Source organism: Micromys minutus, assembly GCF_963924665.1.
Source record: "Micromys minutus genome assembly, chromosome: 9".
NCBI classification, from domain to species: Eukaryota; Metazoa; Chordata; class Mammalia; order Rodentia; family Muridae; genus Micromys; species Micromys minutus.
The window spans coordinates 21520233-21544256 of record NC_137978.1 but is presented as its reverse complement, the minus strand read 5'-3'; the positions used below and the strand labels follow the sequence as shown (position 1 = coordinate 21544256).

At 38.5% G+C, this 24024-nt stretch overlaps 2 protein-coding genes across 7 annotated transcripts in view; one reads left to right on the top strand and one right to left on the bottom strand.

Moving 5' to 3' along the window:
- The window catches only part of SNAPC3 (small nuclear RNA activating complex polypeptide 3), a 36877-nt gene that overhangs the window by 6398 nt on the left and 6455 nt on the right, over positions 1-24024 (top strand). Inside the window, exons 3-11 of one of the 3 annotated variants that reach the window (XM_080921166.1) lie at positions 1874-1958; positions 6962-7066; positions 8042-8191; positions 9376-9458; positions 11284-11448; positions 12381-12488; positions 14129-15437; positions 16223-16320; positions 21180-21376. In XM_080921166.1, coding sequence (XP_080777292.1) covers positions 1874-1958; positions 6962-7066; positions 8042-8191; positions 9376-9458; positions 11284-11448; positions 12381-12488; positions 14129-14276 — 844 coding nt within the window. In that variant the 3' untranslated portion in view covers positions 14277-15437; positions 16223-16320; positions 21180-21376. Of the gene's footprint in view, positions 1-1873; positions 1959-6961; positions 7067-8041; positions 8192-9375; positions 9459-11283; positions 11449-12380; positions 12489-14128; positions 15438-16203; positions 16321-21179; positions 21377-24024 lie in introns of all 3 variants that reach the window. The other 2 variants (XM_080921167.1, XM_080921168.1) reach the window with 2 other exon arrangements.
- PSIP1 (PC4 and SRSF1 interacting protein 1) overlaps positions 15790-24024 on the bottom strand; it is a 32204-nt gene continuing 23969 nt past the window's right edge. Inside the window, exons 11-16 of one of the 4 annotated variants that reach the window (XM_080921162.1) lie at positions 22180-22235; positions 21487-21557; positions 21171-21272; positions 20855-21068; positions 19435-19546; positions 15790-18347 (exon numbers count right to left, since the gene is read on the bottom strand). In XM_080921162.1, the coding sequence (XP_080777288.1) occupies positions 18287-18347; positions 19435-19546; positions 20855-21068; positions 21171-21272; positions 21487-21557; positions 22180-22235 (616 nt within the window). In that variant the 3' untranslated portion in view covers positions 15790-18286. Of the gene's footprint in view, positions 18348-19434; positions 19547-20854; positions 21069-21170; positions 21273-21486; positions 21558-22179; positions 22236-23138; positions 23662-24024 lie in introns of those variants that run through there. The other 3 variants (XM_080921165.1, XM_080921164.1, XM_080921163.1) reach the window with 3 other exon arrangements.

Sequence of the window (24024 nt, the reverse complement as noted above, 5' to 3'; positions counted from 1 at the left end):
GAGCCATTCTTCTCTCTCGTGGAGAGAAGCTGCACTATGATGAGTCTTGTGGTTTGGTTTTGGGATTTGAAGTATCCAAAACAGAGGTGGCTCAGTCAGGAAAGTGCCTGCATGCAGACTGAATTTGATTCCTAGCACCCACATTAACGAGACAGCGATCCACATCCTGGTGTGCATGAAGCAGAGACACGGGGATCTTGAGAGCAGTACAGTAGAGGGATGGCTCAGGGGGGAAGACTGACTCTGCTCTTCCAGAGGACCTGTGTTCAGTGCATGGCACTTCACCGTCATCTGTAATTCCATTTCTCAGAGAGCTAATGCTCACTTTTGGCTCCCATGAGCACCAGGCACTCAGGCGGTATACAGACATGCATATAGGCAAAACACCCATATATTATACACAGTAATATAATATATAATAACAAGATGAAACCAGGTGAGGTGCTGTATGCCTTGAGGTATAATAGCAAGTAGAGCTAGAGCTATATAATAAGACCCTGTCACAATTAATTAATCAAAAGAATGGAGCATGATAAAGACACCCATTGCCAACTTTTGGCCCCCATACACACACATGTATCCACACACATACATGTCTTACCGTATGCACATAAAACTATCCATATCTTAAATACATAACAACAAAAATAGCAGGTGTGTGGCTTAACATACATCCTGCCTGTCTCAGCTGAAAGGCTTAGAAGCAGTAACTCTATTAACCATAACACATAGTGCCTAGACACTGGTTTCTGAATCTGTCTCCCAAGCTGGGCAGGATGCTGTGATCTGTAATGCACCGCTTGAGACATAAAGAAGATCAAGAGTTAGTATGCATAGAAATGAGCAAAGGATTTAGGGACAGGTTATTCATAGTAGAGTTCCAGTGCAGGGGTGGGGGGGAGTGGGGGGAGGAACACCGTTAGGCATATTCCATAGTAAATGGTGTTGCGGGTGTCAAGTAGGTGCTAAAATTCCTGCTGGAAGAAGCACTGTCTCAAAGTACCTCCCTCCAAATCTTTATCCATTTCAGAGAGGATGAAGTACTGTTGTAGTTGAGGCACTTGGCAGACAGAACTTAGCTGATGTGAACATCCTTACATGACTTCACTCACACCAGATTCTTGAGTTGCGCTGCTCCCAGAAGGTGCATCAGCCTTGTAAATGGTCTTCTCAAGATGCTGTTTACACTAGTCACTTTTAAACTGAAGTCACCTAACTTAAGAGGCATTCTGTAAACTGTCAGTTACTCTTCTACAGTGTCAGCATCATAAAGGAATCTAGCAGGCTTAAAGAGACAAAGGGAAAACAGCCAGTGCCTTGTAGAATCCTACTTAGAAATCTGGAGCAGGAAGAAGAAAGAAAGCTCTACCTTAGAAGTTGTGTGTGATCTGGAAAACATCTGTAGCTAATAATCATTGTGCTGATATTAATTTCTGTCCATGATTTTGTGATCATAGAAGACACTAGAAAGAGGAAACCTGGGAAAAGATAAAAGGAGTATACTCTTGCTATTATTTTTGTAATTTAAGTCTAAAAGAAGTTTAAAATGAAAAGTTGAAAGATTGGCGCTTCCCTAGCATATATGAAATTTTGGATTTGATTCCTAGCCCTTACATGCTAAGGCTTAGAGATAGATGGCTCAGTAGGCAGACACACTCGCTGCTCTAGACTCAGTTCTGGGTACCTACATTAGAAGTTCGCAGCTCTGTAACTCAGGTTTCTAGGGACCCAATGTCTTCTGCCCTATAGGAATCAAGTACATGTGCAGAGACATATATGCAGGCATTAACACATATAAATGATTTTTTAATGTATTTTAAGTAATTGTTGTAGAGAACATGCTGAGCAATTTATTCCCATGTGTCTCTGTCAGTGTGAGGAAGGGGCTCTTGGACTATCGGGAAGAAAACATCACCATAGACCGTGCCTGTAGACAAGAAACATTTGCATATGAAATGGTAAGTCTCGCCTTCCCACCCTTCCCTGAGTGTGTGACTTAGTGACAGAGTATTACCCACAGAACTGAAGGGACCACCCTTCTGACTACTGTACTTCTTTGTCTGACTTTTCCCTTTAGGTCAGTCATGCTGTCACTTTAAGTCCAAATTTACACCTGTCTACCACCCTGTTCCTGAAACTTTTTGTTCTGTTCCTGAATTTATCTTAACATATATTTTTGGGAGGGGAGTCAGATTTTGGAATTTGCTATGTAGATCAGGCTAACCGTGAAATCTCAGTGTCACCTGCCTCTATCTCCTGAGTGCTGGGATTAAAGGCACATACCACCAATGCCCAGCTTTTAAAACCGTACTCTTAAGCCATTGCTTCATGAATGAAACTCAGAGTAAAAGTGAGAGGTGTTAAAGACTGGGGCACTAGGAGACCTGATGGTTCAAAAGCAGTCACATGCCACACTTCTGGGAACTTGATAAGGCCTAAGGGCAGCTGCTGGCTTCCACCTTTCAGCCTGTGGTAGAGTTACGTAACAAATACCTCTGACTGGTCATGGTTGTGCATGCCTGTAATCTGAGCACTCTGAGGATGGACAGGAAGTATCCCTGCAAGTTCCACTCTAGCCTTGTCTACATAGCAAGCCCCTGGAAGGGTAGGATATGGGGGTGGGACATACTCAAAATACACCATACATTAACTTTGTTGAAAATACCCTAATGAAATGTAGGGTCATGTATGAAAATAAAAAATATGCTAAAAGTTAATAAAATGAAAACCTTTTTGCCTATTTCAAGAGTTCAGTAAAGTGACACTGGGGCTGGCAAGATATCACTATAGTCAGAGAGCCTGCCACCGAGCCCCACAGTTTACCAGCTCCCCAGAACCCACATGGGGAGAAAATGAACTGCTCTTCACTGTGGCAGGTGCGGCACACACGCATGGACGCACACACAAGGTGTGATAGATAGCTGAGGTTATAGTGGTGGCTGCTTACCAGAGGACCCAGATTGGACTCCAGCACCAACGTGGTGGCTAACTGATTTACAACTCCAGTTCCAGGGAGATAGATGCCTCTTCTGGCCACTGCATGCATTACATGTACATGATACAAAGACATACTTGCCAGCGAAGTACCCATATGCATTAAAAAAAAAGAAGAATGTAATACAAAAAAAAGTTTTAAAGAAATTTTAAATCAAGGCATGGTGTTGCTCACCTTTAAATTCCAGCATTCAAGAGACAAAGGTGGACAGATCTCTGAGTTTGGGACCAAGCCTGTAGCAAGTTCTAGCCTAGCTAGGGCCACACAGTGAGACATTGTCTCAAAAAAAAAAAAAAAAAAAAGAAACCTGACTGATGTAATGTTTACTCTTCATTAGCTCCAGAACTTCTTATTATTCCAACACAAATTCTGTGCCCAGTAAGGAATGACGTAGTCTCTTCTGTCCCTGGTAGCCTCTGGTCTGTGTTCTGTCTGTATGAAATTGCTATTCTGTATAGCTCATGTGAGTGAACTTACATAATATTTTTCTTTCTTTTTTGCTTTTCTTGAGACAGGGTTTGTCCTGGAACTAACTCTGTAGACCAGGCTAGCCTTGAATTCAGAGATCTGCCTGCCTTTGCCTCACAAGTGCTAGAATTAAAAGTATGTTTCTTTTTGTATGGGTTGTTTACCATAAAGTTTAAAGGTCCATCCATGTTTTAGTATGTGTTAGAACTTCATTCTATGACCAAATAAAATCTTGTGTTACGTGAGTACACCATATTTTATTTGTTAACATGCTGTTAATTTTTTAGTTGTTTCTACCTTTTGATTACTATGGATTATTGTTACTGTGAATATTGGAGTTTAAGTAAGTGTTTGGCTTCTGTTTTTGTGAGATACCTGGGGTGGAACTTCTAGGCACCATGATGACTCTGTGCTTAACATTTCATGGGCATGTGATCATTCTGTCTTAACACTGTTGTCTTCCATAAAAAGCTGCATTTCCCATTCCCATTAGTAATTGGCGAAACTTAAACTGTTCAGATCTTTTTTTTTAATTTTTTTCTTTTTTAAAACATTTATTTATTTATTTATTTATTTATTTATTTATTTACTGTGAGTACACTGTTTTCTCACACACCAGAAGAGGGCATCTGATCCCATTACAGATGGTTGTGAGTCACCATGTGGTTGCTGGGAATTGGATTCAGGACCTTTGGAAGAACAGTCGGTGCTCTTAACGGCTGAGCGATCTCTCCAGATCTTTTTTAATTCATATATTGTTAGAATAATCCTAGTAGATATTTTTCATATTTTATAATTTTTATTTGTATTTCCTTAGTGGCTAACAATGTTAAGCATCTTTTTATTTAAATATTGCTTGGTTATATATTTTCTCTGAAAAACATATTCTAATTCTTTACAATTAAAGTACCTTGTCTCATTGGGTATTCTGAATGCTAAAACTTTGCCATATTTATGACTTGAAAATATTGTCTTTCTTTCTGCAGATTGTCTTTTTTATTTTTTTGATATTGCCAAATGTTAAAATTTGATGAGCTCAAGAATATCATTTTGTTGTTGTTTACTGACTTTTGGAGTATTTAAGAAATACTATCTAACCCAGTACTGTGAAGATTGTCCTTTGATTTTTCTGTGAAGTGTTACAATTTTAGTTTGTAGGCTAGATCTTTGATTCATTTTGATTTTTATTACTTAAATTCTCATGTTTGGGTTTTTGCCTGAATGTAAGTCTTCACAGCCCTTGTACGCCTGGTTGCACATGGAGGCCAGAAAAGGTGCTGGATCCCCTGGAACTGGAGTTTTAAAGATGGCTGTGAATCCTATGTAGTTATTGGGACCAAACTATGGTCCTCTTCAAAAGCAGTAAATGCTCTTTACTGTTGAACCATTTTTCTAGCCCCAGTTCGAGTCAATTTTAAAATGTGATGTAAAACGGTTAGCCTTTTTTCTTTTGTACATAGCAATCAGATGAAGTACAAGGTACCCCTGTCCCCCAAAAGCATGGTTTCAAAATTATATAGATATTGTGTGTGTGTGTGTGTGTGTGTGAACGTGTCTACTTTTTTGGTTTTGTTTTATTAAGACCTCAGGGTCTCACTGTGTAGCTCTGGCTAGCCTGTAACTTTACTAATTTTATATAGAGCAGACTGATCTTGAATTGAGAGATCAGCCCACCTCTATCTTCTCAGTGCTAGGATTAAAGGCCTGTACCACCCACTGACACCTGAATAATACAGAATAGTAATACATGCCAGCTATTCAGTATTTCTCTAGCACAGGCAGATACAAGGATAAGAAGACACTTTGGAAACAACAATTTCAGCAAAGGTGACAAGATGAGTTTTATGTGGCTAAATCGGTGGTAAAAGATCCCATTCATCCCTCTCTTCCCCACCTCCCTCTCTCTTGCCTATGTTTCATTCTAGGAGGCAGGAAACACTAAATGGTCTCTCAGCATTAAGGGCCACATGATCTCTTGTGAGTAGTCAGAAAAGGAACAGAGAGATTAATTTTGTCTGGGCTGAGTGCTTGCACACCATACCCAAGGCCATGGGTTAGACTTCTGTCCCATGGGAAATGGGATGTCTTACTAGAATTACCATCTCGATTTCATCACATATGGTAAAATAATTAAGACATACAGTTGCCCAATTACCGGAAGCCAAAGACTTTAGCACAGAATTGGCCTTCCTTTTAACACCTTCTAGACTTGCCCTTTCTGGTTAGCTGGCGTTTGCTGCAGTGAGGTTGTCAGCTGTCAGAAACAGTGCCTTCCCCCACTGAGCCATCTCAACAGCCCCTGCTTTTACGTCTGATTTTAGTAATTCAGCGTTTTTAAAGAACTAACTTTTGTGGTGACCAGTGGTTTAGTGATTGGCAGCCCTCCTTTATTTTTCCTCAGGGTCTGAGCTTGGTAACCAGCACCCATGTTGGAAGATCACAACCTCCAAGGGATCCAACACTGCCACAGATGCACTCACTCAGAAGATTGCTTTGGTTAACTTTTCTATTTTGTTTTTCTACCTTACATTATTTCCTCTTTTCTGCTAACTTTGGAATTCGTTTGTTCTTTTTCTTCATTAATACAGTTTTTTATATGTAAATGTTTCCAGATATAAATTCTCTTTTTAACCATAGCTCTTCAGTCTTTTAAATATGTCTAGGCTTCACAGTGTTTTCTAACTTCCCTTGCATATTTTTTTTAACAACTCACTGGTTCTTGGAAAGGACCTGAGTTTGGGATGCAGCATTCATTCAGGGAAGCTCACAAGTGCCTATAGCTCTAACTCCCTCTAATCTAACGGCCTCTTCTGGCCTCCAAGGGCACAGCATGCATGTTCATAAAGCCACAGGGTGCATACTCATAGCCTGAGCCACCACTCCAGCACCAGGGTCTCTCTGGATAGCCCAAGCTGGCTTTAAACTCTGAAGTCTTCCTGCCCCTGTCTTTCCTGACCCCACTTTGACAGTGTAGCAGACACAATCACTATGCATAGCTGTACTGTTGTATTACTAAGAATCCCAAGCATTTGTGATTTTGAGCTTGCCTTGTTACTGGTTTCTAGTATTGGTGATCCAAGATACTTTGTATGACTTTAGTTCCTTGAAGTATTTTCTGTTACTACAATAGGTGAAACTGAGCATAGAGAGTAACCGTTCTCTGGGCAGTAGTGGCTCACGCCTTTAATCTCAGCATTCAGGAAGCAAAGGCAGGTGGATCACTGTGAGTTTGAGGCCAGCCTGGTCTACAGAACTAGTTCCAGAACAGTCAAGGTTACACAAAGAAACCCTTTCTCAAAAAAAAAAACAAAAAAAAAAAAACAAAAAAAAAAAAAAAAGAAAGGAGAGGAGGGGCGGGAGGTAAGCAGAGAGAGAGGGAGAGAATGTCTTTCTCACTTTAAATTAGACCTCAATGAGCCCTCTCTCATGGCTCTGTGTTATGTTGCCTGTTAACTGAGTTACAGTGGCTCATTTCAAGGTCTTGTTTTCTTTCTTCAGGAATCTCATGCTCTAGGAAAAAAGCCTGAAAATCCAGCAGACATGATTGAAAAAGGAGAGTTTATCCTATCTGTGAACATCTTATATCCTGTTATATTTAATAAGGTCAGTGGTAAAACCTCTTGGTTTTCATGGCTAAGTAACTTTGAGTATTAGGACCCCAAGCATGCCTCCCAGGGAGGCACTTTATCACTGTGACCCTATAAGCACCTAAAAAGACCTTAGACAAAGCATTTAATATTTGAAGTCCTATCTCAGGTTTCTTTGTTTTCAGTACTATAGATCAGTTGTGGTAAAAGTAAAACCTGGATCTGCGGTTACTGGTTCCCATGAGTTCTCACTCTGACTGTACTTGCAGAGAGAGCTGCAGTCTACTTAGCCGGATCTCTCCCTACCTGTTTCTCTACCGCCAGGTCCACAAGCCTCCATCTTTTAGCTGTCTCCCTACCAGCCTGGAACTTTCCTCACATTTCCCAGTAAAATCATGACTCAACAACCAATAATTTATCAATCAGATTTATGTTAAATTCGAAATCCACAATCCATCCACGCAATAAGCTTGCATCCAGTTGACAAAGATATAAACCACCCACCTAGATAAGACAAATTGACCCATAGAACCCCTTGAAAATATTCATATCTGCCTATCACCAATTAAGACCACCTGGATCTAAATTCTCTTTCACCAGCTCCATCTTGATTCTCCTCACTCCCTTTCTTCCTGTCTCCTTCCTAGACTTTTCCCCGCCTACCCTTCTCATCCAATGATAGGCTGGACCCTCCCTGCTGCATAATGACATCATCCTACATAGATCAAACTCAGAACCTTGTACAGACTAGCCAAGTGCGGTACTACTGAACCCTGACTCGAACCCTAAAGGATAGGTCAAATTAAGAAATTATGCCATGCAACCATGCCTGTGGATCTTTTGAGTTTGAGGTGAGGCCAGTTTGGACTACAGAGTGAGTTCCAGGACAAAAAGAGAGAGAGAGAGAATTAGTAACTTCTTTATCGGGTCTTGGTAGGATTTGTGGTTAACTAGTTTTTTAAATGGGTACTTATTTACTGTTTGCTTTTAGCACAAAGAACACAAACCGTATCAGACGATGTTGGTGTTGGGCAGTCAGAAGCTCACGGAGCTGAGAGATTCAATTTGCTGTGTCAGTGACCTCCAGATTGGTGGAGAATTCAGCAACGCTCCAGACCAAGCCCCTGAACACATCAGCAAAGTAAGATGACCTTCCCTTTCCCCCTTAAAAAAAGAAGAAGGTAATAGCAAAGGAAATAGTGATTGTTCCAGCAGGGTCCTAAGTGTTGAATGAGGTCTTGTCTTTCCATCCGCCATCCTCTGGAGCCTTTCAGAGGCAGGAGGCTGTTCATTTTCTTCTCACCATTTACAGCTATTCTGACACTATCCTCTGAGCTACTGCTAACCATCTAGCTGTCTATCCAGTCACTCTTTTCCCTTTTTTTACAGTCACAATGTGCCTAGTATATGCTGTCCTTCAAAAGAATTGTCATCATTTCTATAAGAAAAAGAGCAGTCCTGAGCTGTTCAAGTTAAGTTCAGCAATCAGTGGTGGAGGCTAGAGTCAGATTCGCATTTCCCCTTCAAAGCCCAGTCTTTGCCCTGCTGCTGGCTGTGGATGACTTGGATGAATCAGTGTGATTAACTCACCAGCAGGCTTCTAGCACAGGGCCTTGTAGGAAATTTGTCTGTTCAGAAATACGTTTGGCTTTTAGTTCTTCAGCAGTGTCTTAGAAATGTCTGTTTATGACGTTAAAAGTGCTTCCTATGAACAAAGTATTGGCTGAACATCTTTGTTGTTGTTACTAGGTTTAGTTTGGTTTGTTCTGCTTTTTGAGACAGGGTCTCTGTATTCTTGGCTGTCCTGAAACTTACCGTGTAGACCAGGCTGGAGGCAGATCAGGTGACCTCTGAGTTGGATGCCAGCCCGATTACAGAGTTCTAGGACAGCTAAGGCTACACAAAGAAATCCATACTCTTAAGATTTGCTGAAAATAGGAAACATTTTGTAAGAAAGCTGAAAATAAGTGCCAGGAAAATATGTAACTAGAGATCTTTGTCATTACTAGGAAGACATCAGAATAGTTTTGACAGAAAGAAAACTGTTGGTACAGGCAGCACACAGTAAGCAAACACTGACCTGACCAGAGTCCATTTGGTTCCTTTCTCAGGTCTCAAAATGCACGTTTAAATCAAGCCTAATGATTAGAATAGCAATAGGATAAAGCTGAAAAAGAGTCATATCTCTCCCTCCTATGTGTGTCCAAGAAATAAGGTTTAGAGGTCCATACATGAGTTGTGTGGTATTTGAGTGGGTCTATATATTGTGATGTGAATATTTGAATTACTCTGAATAAGCTTTCATTAAATACTGTTTTCTTGTAGGACCTATACAAGTCAGCTTTTTTTTATTTTGAAGGAACATTTTACAATGACAAAAGATACCCGGAATGCAGAGACTTGAGCAGGTACTATTCCCAAAAATCTTGCCAAAGTCTTTGGTTTTGTTTTTTGTTATTTTGAGAAAAGGCCTCAGTATGTATCTCTTGATAGCCTAGACCTAGGCCTGCCTCTGCCTACCAAACACATACCTATCTAACTATACAAATGTCTCTAGTCTGTCTCTCTCTCTTTCTCTCTCTCTCTCACTCACTCTCTCTCTCTCTCTCTCTCTCTCATACACATCTTTTTTTCTTGAGACAAGGTTTTTTTTTTTTAAAGATTTATTTATTTATTATATTTAAGTACACCATAGCTGTCTTCAAAGACACCAGAAGAGGGCATCAGATCTCATTACAGATGGTTGTGAGCCACCATATGGTTGCTGGGATTTGAACTCAGGACTTCTGGAAGAGCAGTCAGTGCTCTTAACCACTGAACCATCTCTCCAGCCCGAGACAGGGTTTCTACCCAACTGCCTCTGCCTCTAAGTGCTGGGATTAAAAGCTGCAACACCCAGCTTATTTCTAACTCTTAGTGACATTTCCATAAGTTTTGCTACTGTATGTTTAAGGAGTCCATCCCCCTCCTTCAAGTAATTGTTAACTTTGAATGGCTCATACCTCTAAAATGATTAGGCCCACTAAGGTTCTGATTATTCTCAGATGATGATCATTAAAATAATGTGTATATTGGGAGGCAGGCAACATTGTGTGCAGACAGAAAAGGAATTAGGATCCCTTGGAGCTAGGGTATGTCAAGGGCCTGCGGACAGCAGCACTTTTACCCACTAGCCACCTTCTCTTGTTTTTCTAATTGTCTCATGCATGTGGATGTGTGTAATGCCGAAGTTATATGAATATGAAAGTTCATCTCTAATAGCATTTTATTAGCATTGTTTCATTGTCAGTGGCCATATCCTTCCATGTACTGGTTCCAGCCATTTTCCATCCAGTTGGGTCATAACTATCATACTTGCTGTAATTAGTTGTGTTCATCCGTCTTGTCCCCCACCCCCAGTTTTTCAAGACAAGGTTTCCCTGTAGTTCTGGCTGTCCTGGAACTCACAAACCAGACTGGCCTCTCAGATCTACCTCTGCTTCCCAAGCACTGGAGTTAAAGGCCAGCATCACTGCTGCCACCATTCAGCACCAACACTTTAATCTCAGTATGTGTTAAGGTTTTTAAAAGAAACCTGACCTGTTGTCAAAAAATGAGAATGAAATGTGGCACCACTATACATTGTGTGCTCACTCTGAAGTGGCACACATACAACCTCCCAAAAACTGGGAGGTTAATAGATCAGTGAGGTAGACAGGTCTCTGTTGACAAGACTTTACAAAGGAACCAGGCAAAGCGGTTCCCACCTTTAATCCCAGCAGCTGGGAAGCAGGTGAATCTCTTAAATTCAAAGCCAGTCTGTCCTACAAAGTACCAGGGCAGCCAGTGCTAAGTATAAGGAGACCCTGTTCTAAAACACAAACATACAAAATCCCAAAAATAAAAATGACCTATTACACAGATGAAAAAGTTCTGGGTTTAATCCCTCTGCAACCCCCCTGGGAGGAGCACTTTTCCCCCCCTCTGGGAATTTGGATATATGTGTGTGCTATGGCATGTGAGCAGAGAAAGCTGGTGGGAGTCTTCCAGTGTGAACCCAGGTCATCAGGTTTGACAACTACTGGTTCAAATTGACACTTCCTGCTCCAGTATTTATTAACCACTATGATAACCCTTCTAAATGGCAACCATCCATTTAATTAGTAGGCCAGATTATGTTTAATTGCCCACAATCTTTTCTTTCCTCTTCAAGTTCTAATAACAGTGTTTTATCCTTGCCCTTTCCTAAAACAGAACTATAATAGAATGGTCAGAGTCCCATGATCGAGGATATGGAAAATTCCAGGCCGCTAGAATGGAGGACTTCACATTTAATGACTTGCATATTAAACTTGGCTTTCCTTACTTATACTGTCACCAGGGAGATTGTGAGCATGTTGTTGTCTTCACAGACATAAGGTATGTGACACCATTCAGAATATTTTACCTTAAAGCTGTCTTTTTAAAAAGTTTATTTGGGAGGGATACGTGTTACAGCTGGATTGTAGAGGTCAGAGATTATTGCAGGAGCCTGTCCTTGCACGGTGTGGGTTCTGAGGATTGAAATGAAGTAATCATGCTTGGCAGCATCGAACAACTTTCCTGTCTAGTGTGGCCTAGCTTGGGTGCAGCACATGTATACTTTCCATGAAGATGGAAATGGAGAGTTTTAGGAAAATCTAGACTAGACATGGTAGTGTGGGCCTATAATTCCAGCACTTGGGAAACCGAGGCAGGCTGATTTCTGTGAGTTGTAGACCAGCCTGGTCTACATATCAAGTTCTAAGTCAGGCAGAACTACATAATAAGAGACTTTTGTCTAATATACATACATGAAAATATTTACTAAAGGACTGAATTCCCATGTTTTTTGAGGATCTCAATTTAATCAAAATCATAGTCATTCACTATTGGGGAGTTGAATAATTAAATTTCAAAAACTGAATAGTTTAGAATTGAGGGCTGAGGAAATGGCACACACAGACATGTGAAGTGCCTTGTATACCTGCCTACCTCAGGCACCAAGTATTCCACAAATAACAGTTAAAATTGATGGAATCTACTTTTAAAGGACACTTTAAACAGTAATTCTTAGAATATCACAGCATATTAGCATAAAGGGAATTAAGAAATCAATTCCGTGTTCATTCTGAAAAGCTCTCTGGAGAAAGTGTTCAGCGATGCAGGTGATTGCCCATGCCCATTAGTAAGCAAGCTAGACAAGACCTCTACCACCAAGTTACATCCCCAGTGGTGGGGATGCATCAATGACAGGCCAACTATGTTGCTGATGTTGCTGGAGAACAGGTGCAGTTTGCGCTTTAATATCTTCATGTATTTCCTCATGCAAGGCTTGTGCATCACGATGACTGCCTGGATAGAACACTTTATCCCCTTCTTACCAAGAAGCATTGGCTATGGACCAGAAAATGTTTTGTCTGTAAAATGTATACCGCTAGGTGAGTGACACTTTTATTGTCCTCTAAGAAATACTGGTTTTCACAGTAAAACTCTGGAGATCCAGTCAGTGTACTTGACTAAAAGTTAGCATATTGTTTTGTATAAAGAATTGAACCCAGAGCCAGCTGCCTGCTAATGAGCATGTGCACAGTAGGTAATAACCCCGACAGCATTTTAAAACAAGCAGACAGTCTTGGAGGCTGTAAGGAACCATGCTTCTTGCCGGTCATCACAAAACCAGTTTCATCTTTCTCAGTACAGAAATGACCAGCATATAAAGTCAATTAGGTTTTCAGTTTGGACCTGCAATACTCAGGAGGATGAAGCAGAAGAGTCTGAATTTATGTTGGCCTGGGCAGGGTGAGGCACTGCTCGTGGTAGGGCACAAGCTGTGCCTTTAGCACACTGAGGGTTTGTTCTTTACTTTTAATAAAGTCAGGGTCTCATGCAGCCTGAGTCAGATGTGCTCCTCAAACCATATTTCTACCTTGACCTCTGAGTGCGTAACTGCCCCCCTCTCCCAGCCCCAGCCGACTCTTAATCAGAGCCCAGTTTGGAAACTACTCTGGGAAATAATTGAGAATTTATCATCAGTTGGCTTTGAGTTTCTTATCACAGTATTTATCTAAAAGGATTAGGAAAATAGTTACCAAAATGAAAATCCACAAATGGGTTCAAGTTTTCAGAAAAGACTAAAATAATAAAAGAAACTTATATTGTGATTTCATGTAACCAGTGGCATCCCAAAGCATGAAACAATCTCAGGTGAATATTATAGTACAAACTGCAGTATTTTTATCCTCAAATCTCAGTATTATGGCCCCTGTGCAGGAATGAAATGCAAATTCATACATGTCTCTATTTTAATGGCACAATAAGGTAAAATGTCTCGAATCGTTCGCTACATTGTAAATAACTGGAAGAGCATGGGCATGGTCACTCTGTATCCTATACCAGTATGTGTAAATTTGCCTCATTTTAAAGTATCTGGGTATATGGACACATGCTTAGAATTCCAACACTCTGGAAACTGGGGTAAGGGGGACATGATTTTAAGGCAACCCTGGATTACATCACTAAATTAAGGAAGTCCACTGGGGTCTGTAGCATGCTGAGAGGACTAATAGAAAGTGGTAAGCAAGGAAGAACTTAAAGGACAGTTATCCAGGCAAGTGTGTGTGGTGCTTTCTAATAGGTGCTTTTCCTTACCATAAGAAGAAATCTCAGGTACAGTTCTGCAGCATTTCTTACTGGTGTCCCTACAGTTCTGATACAGTCTGCTGAGGCAGTAGTGAAAATGTTGTTTATGTATTGTATGTATTATGGATAGGACAGTGGTTCTCAGCCTTCCTAATGCTGTGAACATTTATTTTCATGTGTTGACCCCAACTATGAAGTTATTTCTGTTGCTAATTCATAACTGCAATTTTGGCTACTGATATGAATCATAATGTAAATATCTGATCTGCAAGATAACTGCTATGTGACCCCTATGAAAGGGTCCTTTAAACCTTGCCCCCAAGGGGTCATGATCCACAGGTTGATAACCACTGTTAGAGAACACAAATCATAGAATGTTGAAGCATTTTTTAAAAACAATTGCTATACCCTTTTTTTTTTTTTTTTTTTTTGACTACAGATGGGTGACGAACAATGACACCTTTGCACCAGAGGATCCATGTTTCTTTTGTGATGTCTGCTTCAGAATGCTCCACTATGATTCCGAAGGCAACAAACTAGGGGAATTCCTTGCTTATCCTTATGTTGACCCAGGAACCTTTAATTAGTACCACCAAAAACAAAAAACCACAATTTTTTCCTACTACAGTTTAGCTAATAATTACATTATTTATTACAAGGGTCTATTATGGATTTTTCCTTGTTTGTTACTGAGATGTAGAAATGCTTTTTTGTATTTTGAATATATAAACCTTGTCAGAAACAGAATTTCTGATTCTTTTCTCTGAGTCCTATGCATTCTGTACCCTGAGTGGGCTTTGCTAATGATAGAATGCAGTTAATAATGCATCCCCTGTGGTAGTCTTTTTAAAGAAATCTTTGAAGGATGTGAGAGCCACACCTTCCAAGGGGAAGATCCTTCAAATACCTGCAGTAAGGGGAAATCGCAAACATTATTTGATAAGCAGCACAAAATCAAGAGCAGTTACAATTTAACATTGGGCTCATATCTTTAAAGCAACATTAGGCACATGAGATGACAATGAATCTACGTCACTCGGTCTTAGTGAGGCCTGGTTTTTTGAAAGAATCACAGAGATAGATGCACTGAGTTTCAAATGTCATTTAAAGCCATGGCTGGAGAAAATAATGGCAGACTTTACATTACCATGGACATCCCATGAAGCCTGGGTCACTCTCAGCATATATATGAGTACACTGTAGCTGTCTTCAGACACACCAGAAGAGAGCATCAGATCCTACTACAGATGGTTGTGAGCCAAAATGTGGTTTCTGGGATTTGAACTCAGGACCTCGGGAATAGCAGTTAGTGCTCTTAACCACGGAGCCATCTCTCCAGCCCCATAATACTTTTAATCATGTAAAAATTGCTAAGAAAAGCTTTCTCCTGGCTTAGCTCCTTCATTCTTCTGTCCCTGTAGTATATATAGCAAAGGCTTCTCTTTCTGAGCTATAGAAGAACAACACTTCCAAACAAATCTATCAAAATATTTTGTGGACAGATGGGGTAGAAAATGTATAATAGTAATATAAAATAGACTTTGAACTATTACTTTCTCTGTCCTAGGTTTATATTAAATTCAGCCGAATCCTACATTTAACAAACAATTATCATATAAATAACCAATGAAGCCTAAACATCTGTTTAAAAGATTTTGAAGTTTAAAAGTTGAAGCACGTTTCATGGACGTAAATGTTACAAACCCAATTATGGCGACTGACGTGGAGCTGACAAGTGCCTGCTTGTGGTATGTCTACAAGTGTTTTCATTTAGTGCTGTAGGCAACACTGTAGGTACCATTTACTTGCCAAGGCTAACTTACAATGTGCCTGAGTTTCTTTGAACAGTGTTAAGTACCCTGAGAATTCTGCTACATAATCACACATTCATGATGTGTGATTTTTTTTTTTTTTTACTCAGTCCCTAGATTTAATGACAGTTCTTGTGGGTCTTATCAGTTTATGATCATCTTTCATAAAGGAAATTCCAGCAAGTTATTCCTAATACATGTATAATGCCAATTACCCCATTTTACTAGACAAAGATGACAGATAAACATTACTCTATGGAATCCTTATTATTTATTGAGAATGCTATTCTACTTCTTTTTCACCAAAAGTTTACATACCTTCCATTTTTTTGATGGTGAAATGAGGAAAGGCTAGTCATGTTACTGCAATTTTTACTGTATCTCTCAACTGGTTCACATCAACAGAATTTCAACTTTGTACTTAGAAGCTAGCTATAAAGGCCCCCTGACCTCAGAGAGTTTATCTTAAATATAACATCATGTTTCATGTGTCACTTTAAGGACGTAGGTAAATATGAATGAACAACTTTATCAGTGAATATCCCTGTGGATACACCTGCGTGGAAAACAACTGTTTCCTCAAGCATCTTGCTTATGCGTCACAGTTAAGGATGATTCTACTTTGGTCTTACAGCAGGGGGCAGTCACCTCTAATATCTGTTGGAGAATTACACAACACAAATTTATGCATGTTTGTTTTTAGTTAACTCTCATTTCTTAAGGGTCTCAAGCTACAGTTTTGCTATTTTCGTTTCTGACCAATGGAATAAAACTCATCTGAAGGATGGCAGATTGGCCTTCAAGTGGCATCTTTACTCAGGTAAGTTGATGTGAACAAGAACATCTTTAGTGTATGGCACCAAGGCCTTAGTAACATCTATTATGCTATTGAATTCCTAACTAGAATAGCAAAGGTTGTCAGGTGAGCTTTGGTCAGATTGTTTACACGTACAGGCTTGCAGACAGATTCTCATTAGGGGTAATATCTGAAATTGATCCAAGCAGCTGAGAAATCAAAATAGGTGCTCATACATGCACATTAGACATGCATACATACACAGTGGGAGAGGTGGCTATCTCATTGACTAGATCTTAGCTGAGCTAGGTTTTGTTATGAATGTTTTGAGAGTGATTGCTTGTCCATGAATTAGCCTATTGAACATGAACATGAATATGAATAGTCCATGAACAGACTATTCCAAATTAAAAATGAAGCTTGAAAATAAACATACATGGTCAGAATAAGGCAGCCTCCCAAGTAGGCACATAACTTAGGAGTGCCATTAATGTTCTGAAGTTGGATAATCTGTAGCTTACTGACGAAACTAACACCTGTGGTTAGGGAAGAAGAGGGAATCTCACTACACAGCATAGTTTCTGTACCCCTTAACAGGTCTCAGTGACTACTCCCTTAACAGGAAATCCAGGATTCCTTTAGTAATAATAATTTACTAAGAGTTTGGTAAAAACAAAAAAACAAAAACAAAAAAACTTTAATTAAAACAATTTACACATTGACACTTATGGCTGAACTAGAATAATTTTTGTCCAAGTTAAAAATGTGCTAAGGACAAAACAGAAGACTGGTGTATATATAATGTACAGCGTTTGCTCAAAACAGAAGTTAAATTCTAAGAGCTATCACAGTCCAATTATGAAGTAATTTAAAGTTTTACATAGGTAAAATAATTATCTGAGAAATCAAGAACATATTTAATCACACTGCACCCAAACACTGGCATTAAGTCACTTAACTATAGAATTCCAGAGCATAAGGATGAACCTAATAAAAACCAGTAACTGACTTAATTACTCAGGATATCTTTGAGAGTGACAGTCCACATCTGTGTATATAGACTATCTGGTTACTACCTTGGAACAACTGATGTTTGTTTTTTTTCTGTAATCCTGATATGTGATAGAGAAACTAAAAATCCCATTCTAATATGGCCATGTTTTCAATTAGGTTAGTTTCCTTATTTATCACTTAAGCATCATGAATTGATTCTAATTAAAAGAAAAAAACACCTTAATGAGTGTAAGATTAAAAACAAACTAGTTCGTGTGTGTGACTAGTACCTATAAAGAATTGTAGATGGACTTCCTATATGTATATATAACCAGTCTATTCTCTTTAGTTCTAACGCCACTGAAATCCCAGTCCTAAAACTAAATTACTTACAAAAGTAAACAAATCTGTACCTTCTATACTAACCTGGTGGACATCTAGTCATACAAACTACACATTATTACAAAGAGGCAAGCTAAGTCAAACAGTGGACTGAGGTTATAACTGCTGATAAAAGGGGAGTGTGAGTACTTAGAAGTAACATTCATTTTATCACCCATAAAAATGCTCAACTTCTAAAAAACCCACAAACAGTGAAAAGACAGTCTGGTAAATCCAATTATCTGTAAAAACTATGCACAAAACCCACAGTATTTGGGAAAAGAGGAAAGATTTATACAAGTAGCAGTTTTAAAATGTAACCGCCCTACTACAAATTACATATTAACACACACACTAACTGAAAATACACTACAGTCATGTCTATAAAGCAGGTTAACCTTTCTAAGTAGGTCTCCCCTAAACTAGATGGCGGAGCTGTTAATACTGCACAAGGAAAATTAGCAATAATTGACTTTTACACAAATATAAAGGGTTTTTCTTTCCCCCAACTACTTAAACATCAAAACCTATGCTTATAAAACTTTAAACCTTTCAGCAGCCTAAGTATTTCAAATGAAGCCACTCAGAACAGACTCTACATCTGAAGTCTGGCGACCTAATTATCTAGTGTAGACTCCTTCAGAGAGATTTCAGCCTCTCTCTCTTCTCCAGGTGGCCTAAAGTAAAGGGAGAAAAAAAAAAGTCATTACAACTAGGCTTGGGGGTTTTCTCTTGAGCAAGAGGGCATTAAATCTGTGTCCTACTTAATTTAAAAAGAAAAACAAAAAAAACCAAAAACCCCAAACTGCTACCAATGTGTAATGCACAGATCTGAGATAATCCTAGAAAGGATCCTCTGGCACTAACTTTTGTGATCACAACATGATTGTTTTCCTTCATTGAGTTCCCACCTAGATCCATTTTCCTGAGTAAATAAATATAGGGGCAATTTAATGATATAATCTCTAATCACAAGCCAGCTGTGGCTAGAGGACTGCTACAAGTTCAAGGCCAGCCTGTACAATGTAAGGAAACCTTTCTAGGGTGTTGGAGATGAGATGGGTTCTCTGTAGCTTTCTATCTTCTGATGATAGGGATTGAACACAGAGCCTTAGCCAAGAGCACTACCACTGAACACATCCAGTTCTTCCTCCTGCCTTTTGATTCAAAACGTTTTTAAAAATTAGTAAAGCTGATACAAGTAACATGCACCTCTAATCCCAGCACTAATGTCTAATTCCAGACATATCTGTGGGTTCAAGACTAGCCTGGTCTACATTCCAACTTCCATGACAGGGAAATATACAATCATAAAATATAAAAGTGAGATCTTGTCTAAAAGGAGTCTTGGGGGAAAGGGGGTAAGACAAAAACAGAACTATCAAAATATATCTATCACTGGATATAGAGCTCAGTGATAATGTGTCCCTATCATGGTTCAGTCTCAGGAAGAAATGCAAAATACACAGTATGATATCTCTCCTAATAACTTCCGGGCTCTATTGTGCTAAAATCACAATAGTACTCTGTAGTTACAGCAATTGGGAAAGCCAAGGTAGGCGTATGATCTCTAGAACCCAGGAGTTTGAAGCCAGACTAAGCATCAAAACCAAGAACCTTCTTCATGAGTGTATGCTACAAATATACAGATATATACAGCTATGAGCTGCTATATGGTTGCTAGAAAGCAAACCTAAGTCCTCCGAAGAACTAGTACTCTTAACATGTGGGTCATCTCTCCAGCCTGACTCTAACATGCCTTACTTTGTCTTATTGCTGGCCTCACGGCTGTCTTTGCTCTCTTCGGTACTATCACCATTATGTTGTGGATGATTACTCTCTTGAGCATCAGATCCTCCATTTACACTCTTCGTACCTTTAGGATGGAAACACTGTTACCATAATACCAAGTGATACACTAAATTATCTTTAAAGTCAAAGCATGGCCCTCTAGGTGCTAACAATTCAGTCTTCCAATAAATGATTAGGTTGCTTTTCAAACAACAATGAAAAGATGTACTGCTAATTTGTACCATTCAAAGTCTAGAACAGCACAAAAAGGTTTTTTTTTTAATGAATGGAAGACTTGACTTACTACTCTCATTACATTTAGGAACAACGTTAAGTAACTCTGTAAGACACTAACATGTAGTTTTGGGGGTTTTGTTGCTGTTGTATTAATAGTATTTTAGAGCATAATGTGCTTAAAGTATCCAAATGGCAAAACTGGGTATTTTCCTGTAAAACCCACTAATAAATCTTTAAAAAGAAAAAAAAAAAAAAAAAAAAAGAAACCCTATCAAGTAAATGAGAGATTTTTGGTCTTGAAAGATAAGTACATGCCCGTCAAAGTGTTTTTAGCATTGAACTGGGGAGGCTGATAATGGTATTCTATCCTCAGGTACATTCTGAACCACAATGTCTGGAGTTTATTTTTAAATATACTTGGGTTGACACAAGCTGCTCAAGACCACAATATGGACATATTAAGCAGCCCTTTTATCCAACACACTTGGAACCCCCAGTGCTGCATCTTGACTATAGGACTCAATTTAATATGCATCGTAAATGCACTGCCTTCAAGGCAGTTTTATTCATTGGTACATCACACAATGTGTGTCATCCATCTATTTGGATAGTGTGCTATTATTGACTGTCATCACTGTTCCTCCCGACTCCATTCAGATGCTACCTATCGCTAACCAACTGTTTTAGGGCAAAATAGAATAACCACCTAATTAAAGTCATCTACTATTTAATACCGTGCATAACAAAGGGACACTGAAAACATTGGCCAAAATACCTGATGGCTATGATAAGAAAGAAATAAGCAGCATTTTCAGCTCTGCCGCAATTCTGGTTGTATGCTAAACTATGCATTCCCATCCCAATGGCAAAAGCAAATGAGAACTGGTTGGTTCTCTAGAAAACATTCTGATTTTCCTCAAAAGTAAGCTGTCATTAACCATGCTTTTGTTAGATGTTTCCTTCCTAATGTCCATCATAACATTCTTACAGGTTAAGTAGCTCTTGGTAACAGCATCTGCATTGTTAGTACTATTTGTTGGAACATACTGACAGAAAGTCCTTTATTTCTAACATACTAACAAAACCATTTATAAAAGCAGTCCTGACAAACGATTGAGAAGGGGAAAAACAGCAGCTTAGCGTATCACCAACATACCTGTTTGTTCCTTTTCTAGCTTTTTGTTTGGCCCTTTCTTCCCTTGATCTTTGGTTTTATTCGCTTCCTCATGCTGTCTTTGTTCAGCAAGAGATTTGTTCAGCACTTGGGTGATGACTGAATCACCTTCACCGACCAAAAACATATTCTTAAACTTGTTATATAACATTGTAGACTTTTCCATGATAACTTGACTGACTTTGAACCGTCGTATCTGAGAAAACAATAGTCATAGTTATTTTCCCTAACTGATTTACACTTCCTTAAAAATGAACTGAGAAAAGATGTTAAGATTTGCAGTGTTGATGGCACTTACTTTCTTCAGGGTTGTGATCATCTCTGTGTGTTTCTGAGCTTGTTGCATTGTTACCTGAAGTGAAGCAAGTTCATCCAGTGCCTCAATGCATCTGTTCACATCCTTCATGACAAAACAGCAATTTTACAACTGTTAATTACCAAAGAACCTATGGAATCCACTGCTGAAGATTTTAAAAGCTCTTAAGGTGGAACAAAAATGGCCAGGTATTGTTCCTTTTGTCTTAAGCTTATACAGTAAAGTCGAGTGACAAAATATATAAAGCTATTAAAGCAGTGTATTTTAAATGAATGTATTTTAAATTTTAAACACTTACTAGATTATCAATTTTGAGGGAATTTTTAATTTCAGCATGTATCCTTTGAAGTCGAGAATCCATTGATGTTTCTATAAATTGAAATATGTGAAAAACAGTAAATAGGTTTTCCCCACACCACATCTTTGTACAGTCTAAACACATAAAAAGTAATGGTGGTTATAAAAATTTTCTTCATAATCTTTAAGAAACCCATATAGATGAATAGTGTAAAAGGTTACCTGCTAATTTTCACATATGGTTCCGAGAAGAAACATGCAGCATAAAAGCACACAATTACATTTGTTCTGTCTCGGATGATGAGCTCCTACTCCTACATGGCAGCTCTTAAATTCCTGCTTCACCTTACAAATTTAATTGCAAGATATTATCAGAGGCCTCCAGCTCTTAGCCAGGCTGCACAACTGACACCAAGTAAGTATTAAGACATTAGCAGGTTTAACTGCTTGAAATGCAATTTAATACAGAATCTATTAGACTTCAAAACATATGTTTGTAAAGTTCTAAAAACATGAAATGGGATTCCAAAAGTCATTTTTAAATTTTGTGTTGATCCCACTTGTCTCCCTGGTTGGTTGGAACTTGAGGTTCTCCTGGCTGTGCCTCCACAAATGCTATATTCCAGGCATGTGCCGTCACACCCACCTTCTGTTAGCTTTCTCTGTATAAGTCTTAGAAAATAAAATAACTAACCTCGCTTCTTCTCCACTTTCTTAACTTCTGGCTTCTTTCCTTCATCTTTATTCTGCCTATCAAATGTTAACACAAATATTTCAAAACACTGTAACTTTGTGACTGAGGTTAGCAGATGCCCATATTCCCCGTGTAAAGGTTTTAAAAAAAAAAATGTTCTTAAAAATATAACACATCAGCTTACAAAACAGAACACTGACTAGTTCTAGAAACTATGTAGCTTTACAACATTAACATAAATACAGACAAAATTCCAACATGCTCAATTAGTCTTTAGTGACATCACAGTATGACTTTGAAGCAGTCACAGTAAAATACGGAAAGTCCAATTTCATAATCACTGGACAAACAATCCACAATGGCAAAAGAGAATCTACAAATTCATAATGAATTTTAAATCAACTTCCTTTACTACATTTTTTAAAGCATATTACAGTAGACTACTTACGTTGTACCCCACATCTCCCAAAGGACAGGTAGTTCAAGGGACTTAGAAATTGGCTTCAATAATAAATAGACCTGCTTTAAGCTAACACTTTTTGTTTTGTTTTTTTTTTTTAACTTGTAGGAGGCCATTGTTTTCAAGGTAAATGACATCCACTAATATTTACATACCATTTCATAAATGAAAAAGTACCATTTTACTAAGATTAGCAAAAAAAATAACCATTTGAATAAGGAATTTTCTAGTACCTTGGTTTGGCATTCAGGCCCTATTATGAACCAATTAAAATAGACAAGAACAAAAAAATACCTAAAAATCAGGTTTTTTTTTTTAAAAAAACTTTATTTTAAAATTTTGGTTACAATTTCGTTTGTTTTTTTTTTTTTTTTACTTAACAAGTCTACTGTTTAATCTCTCAGGATCAAAAAGAAAAAAACCAAGACTCTAAAGAACTTAACAACAAAAGAATGTCAAGGGAAGGGCACACCTGCCCCATTTTTCAAGAATGTAATAGCTATTCCAGTTTAATACCTAGCTTCAAAACAAAATGAGTTTTCATATTTTCTAAATGAAATAATGTACAACCACCGTCTTCATCTATGTTTGTTATAACTTCAAACACAAAGCTTCATTTTAAGCTTGGCTTTAAAAACTAAAAACAAAAAACAAAAAAAAAAAAAACCAGGAATGATGGCCAACCTTAATATGTAGTGTGTACCTTACAGGATATTTTGTTAACAATCATAACACAGTAAATAATGCCATTAATAGTGAAGTCCTCAATTTAGAATCTGGAACATCTCTTCCATCAGGGGGAGGGGGAGTCAGTCCAATGAGTCTGTCTCAACATCTTCATCGCTTGTGTGCTCCACTTGTGCTCTCTTTTCAGTTACTGGATTAATGCTTTGAGCCCAAAATGAGATATATTTTTATTACTGTAGATTACATGTTGTTTGGCTGGGAATACAATACAATAAACTTTATTTTGCATAATGCATTTCATACAAGTTGCATCTGAAATGCTTTACAGAGCAAAACTGTCCAAGTACAAAGTTTTGTAATAACAGAAGAAGGAAAGAAAACACAAATATTAGAATTTGAGAAAGTTACATTGGAGGACATTCAAAAGAAAATGAAATACAAAAAAGATATCTTGAGATTCTGAAGAAGAATGGGCTAGATTCACTAAGCAACAACTAACTTATATTTGAATTCTGGGAGCACATAGTTAAAAAGCAACAACAGTCACAGTTTTCAGTGGAGAGAAAGGACAGGAATAATGGCATTTACAGATGTGGCCATAATCTGGCATCTTAATCACTTTTAAAAAACTCCCTCTAAATTGCTCTGTATCTTCCAAGTAGCTACAGAAGCAGAGACAGTGTACCTATAGATGGTTA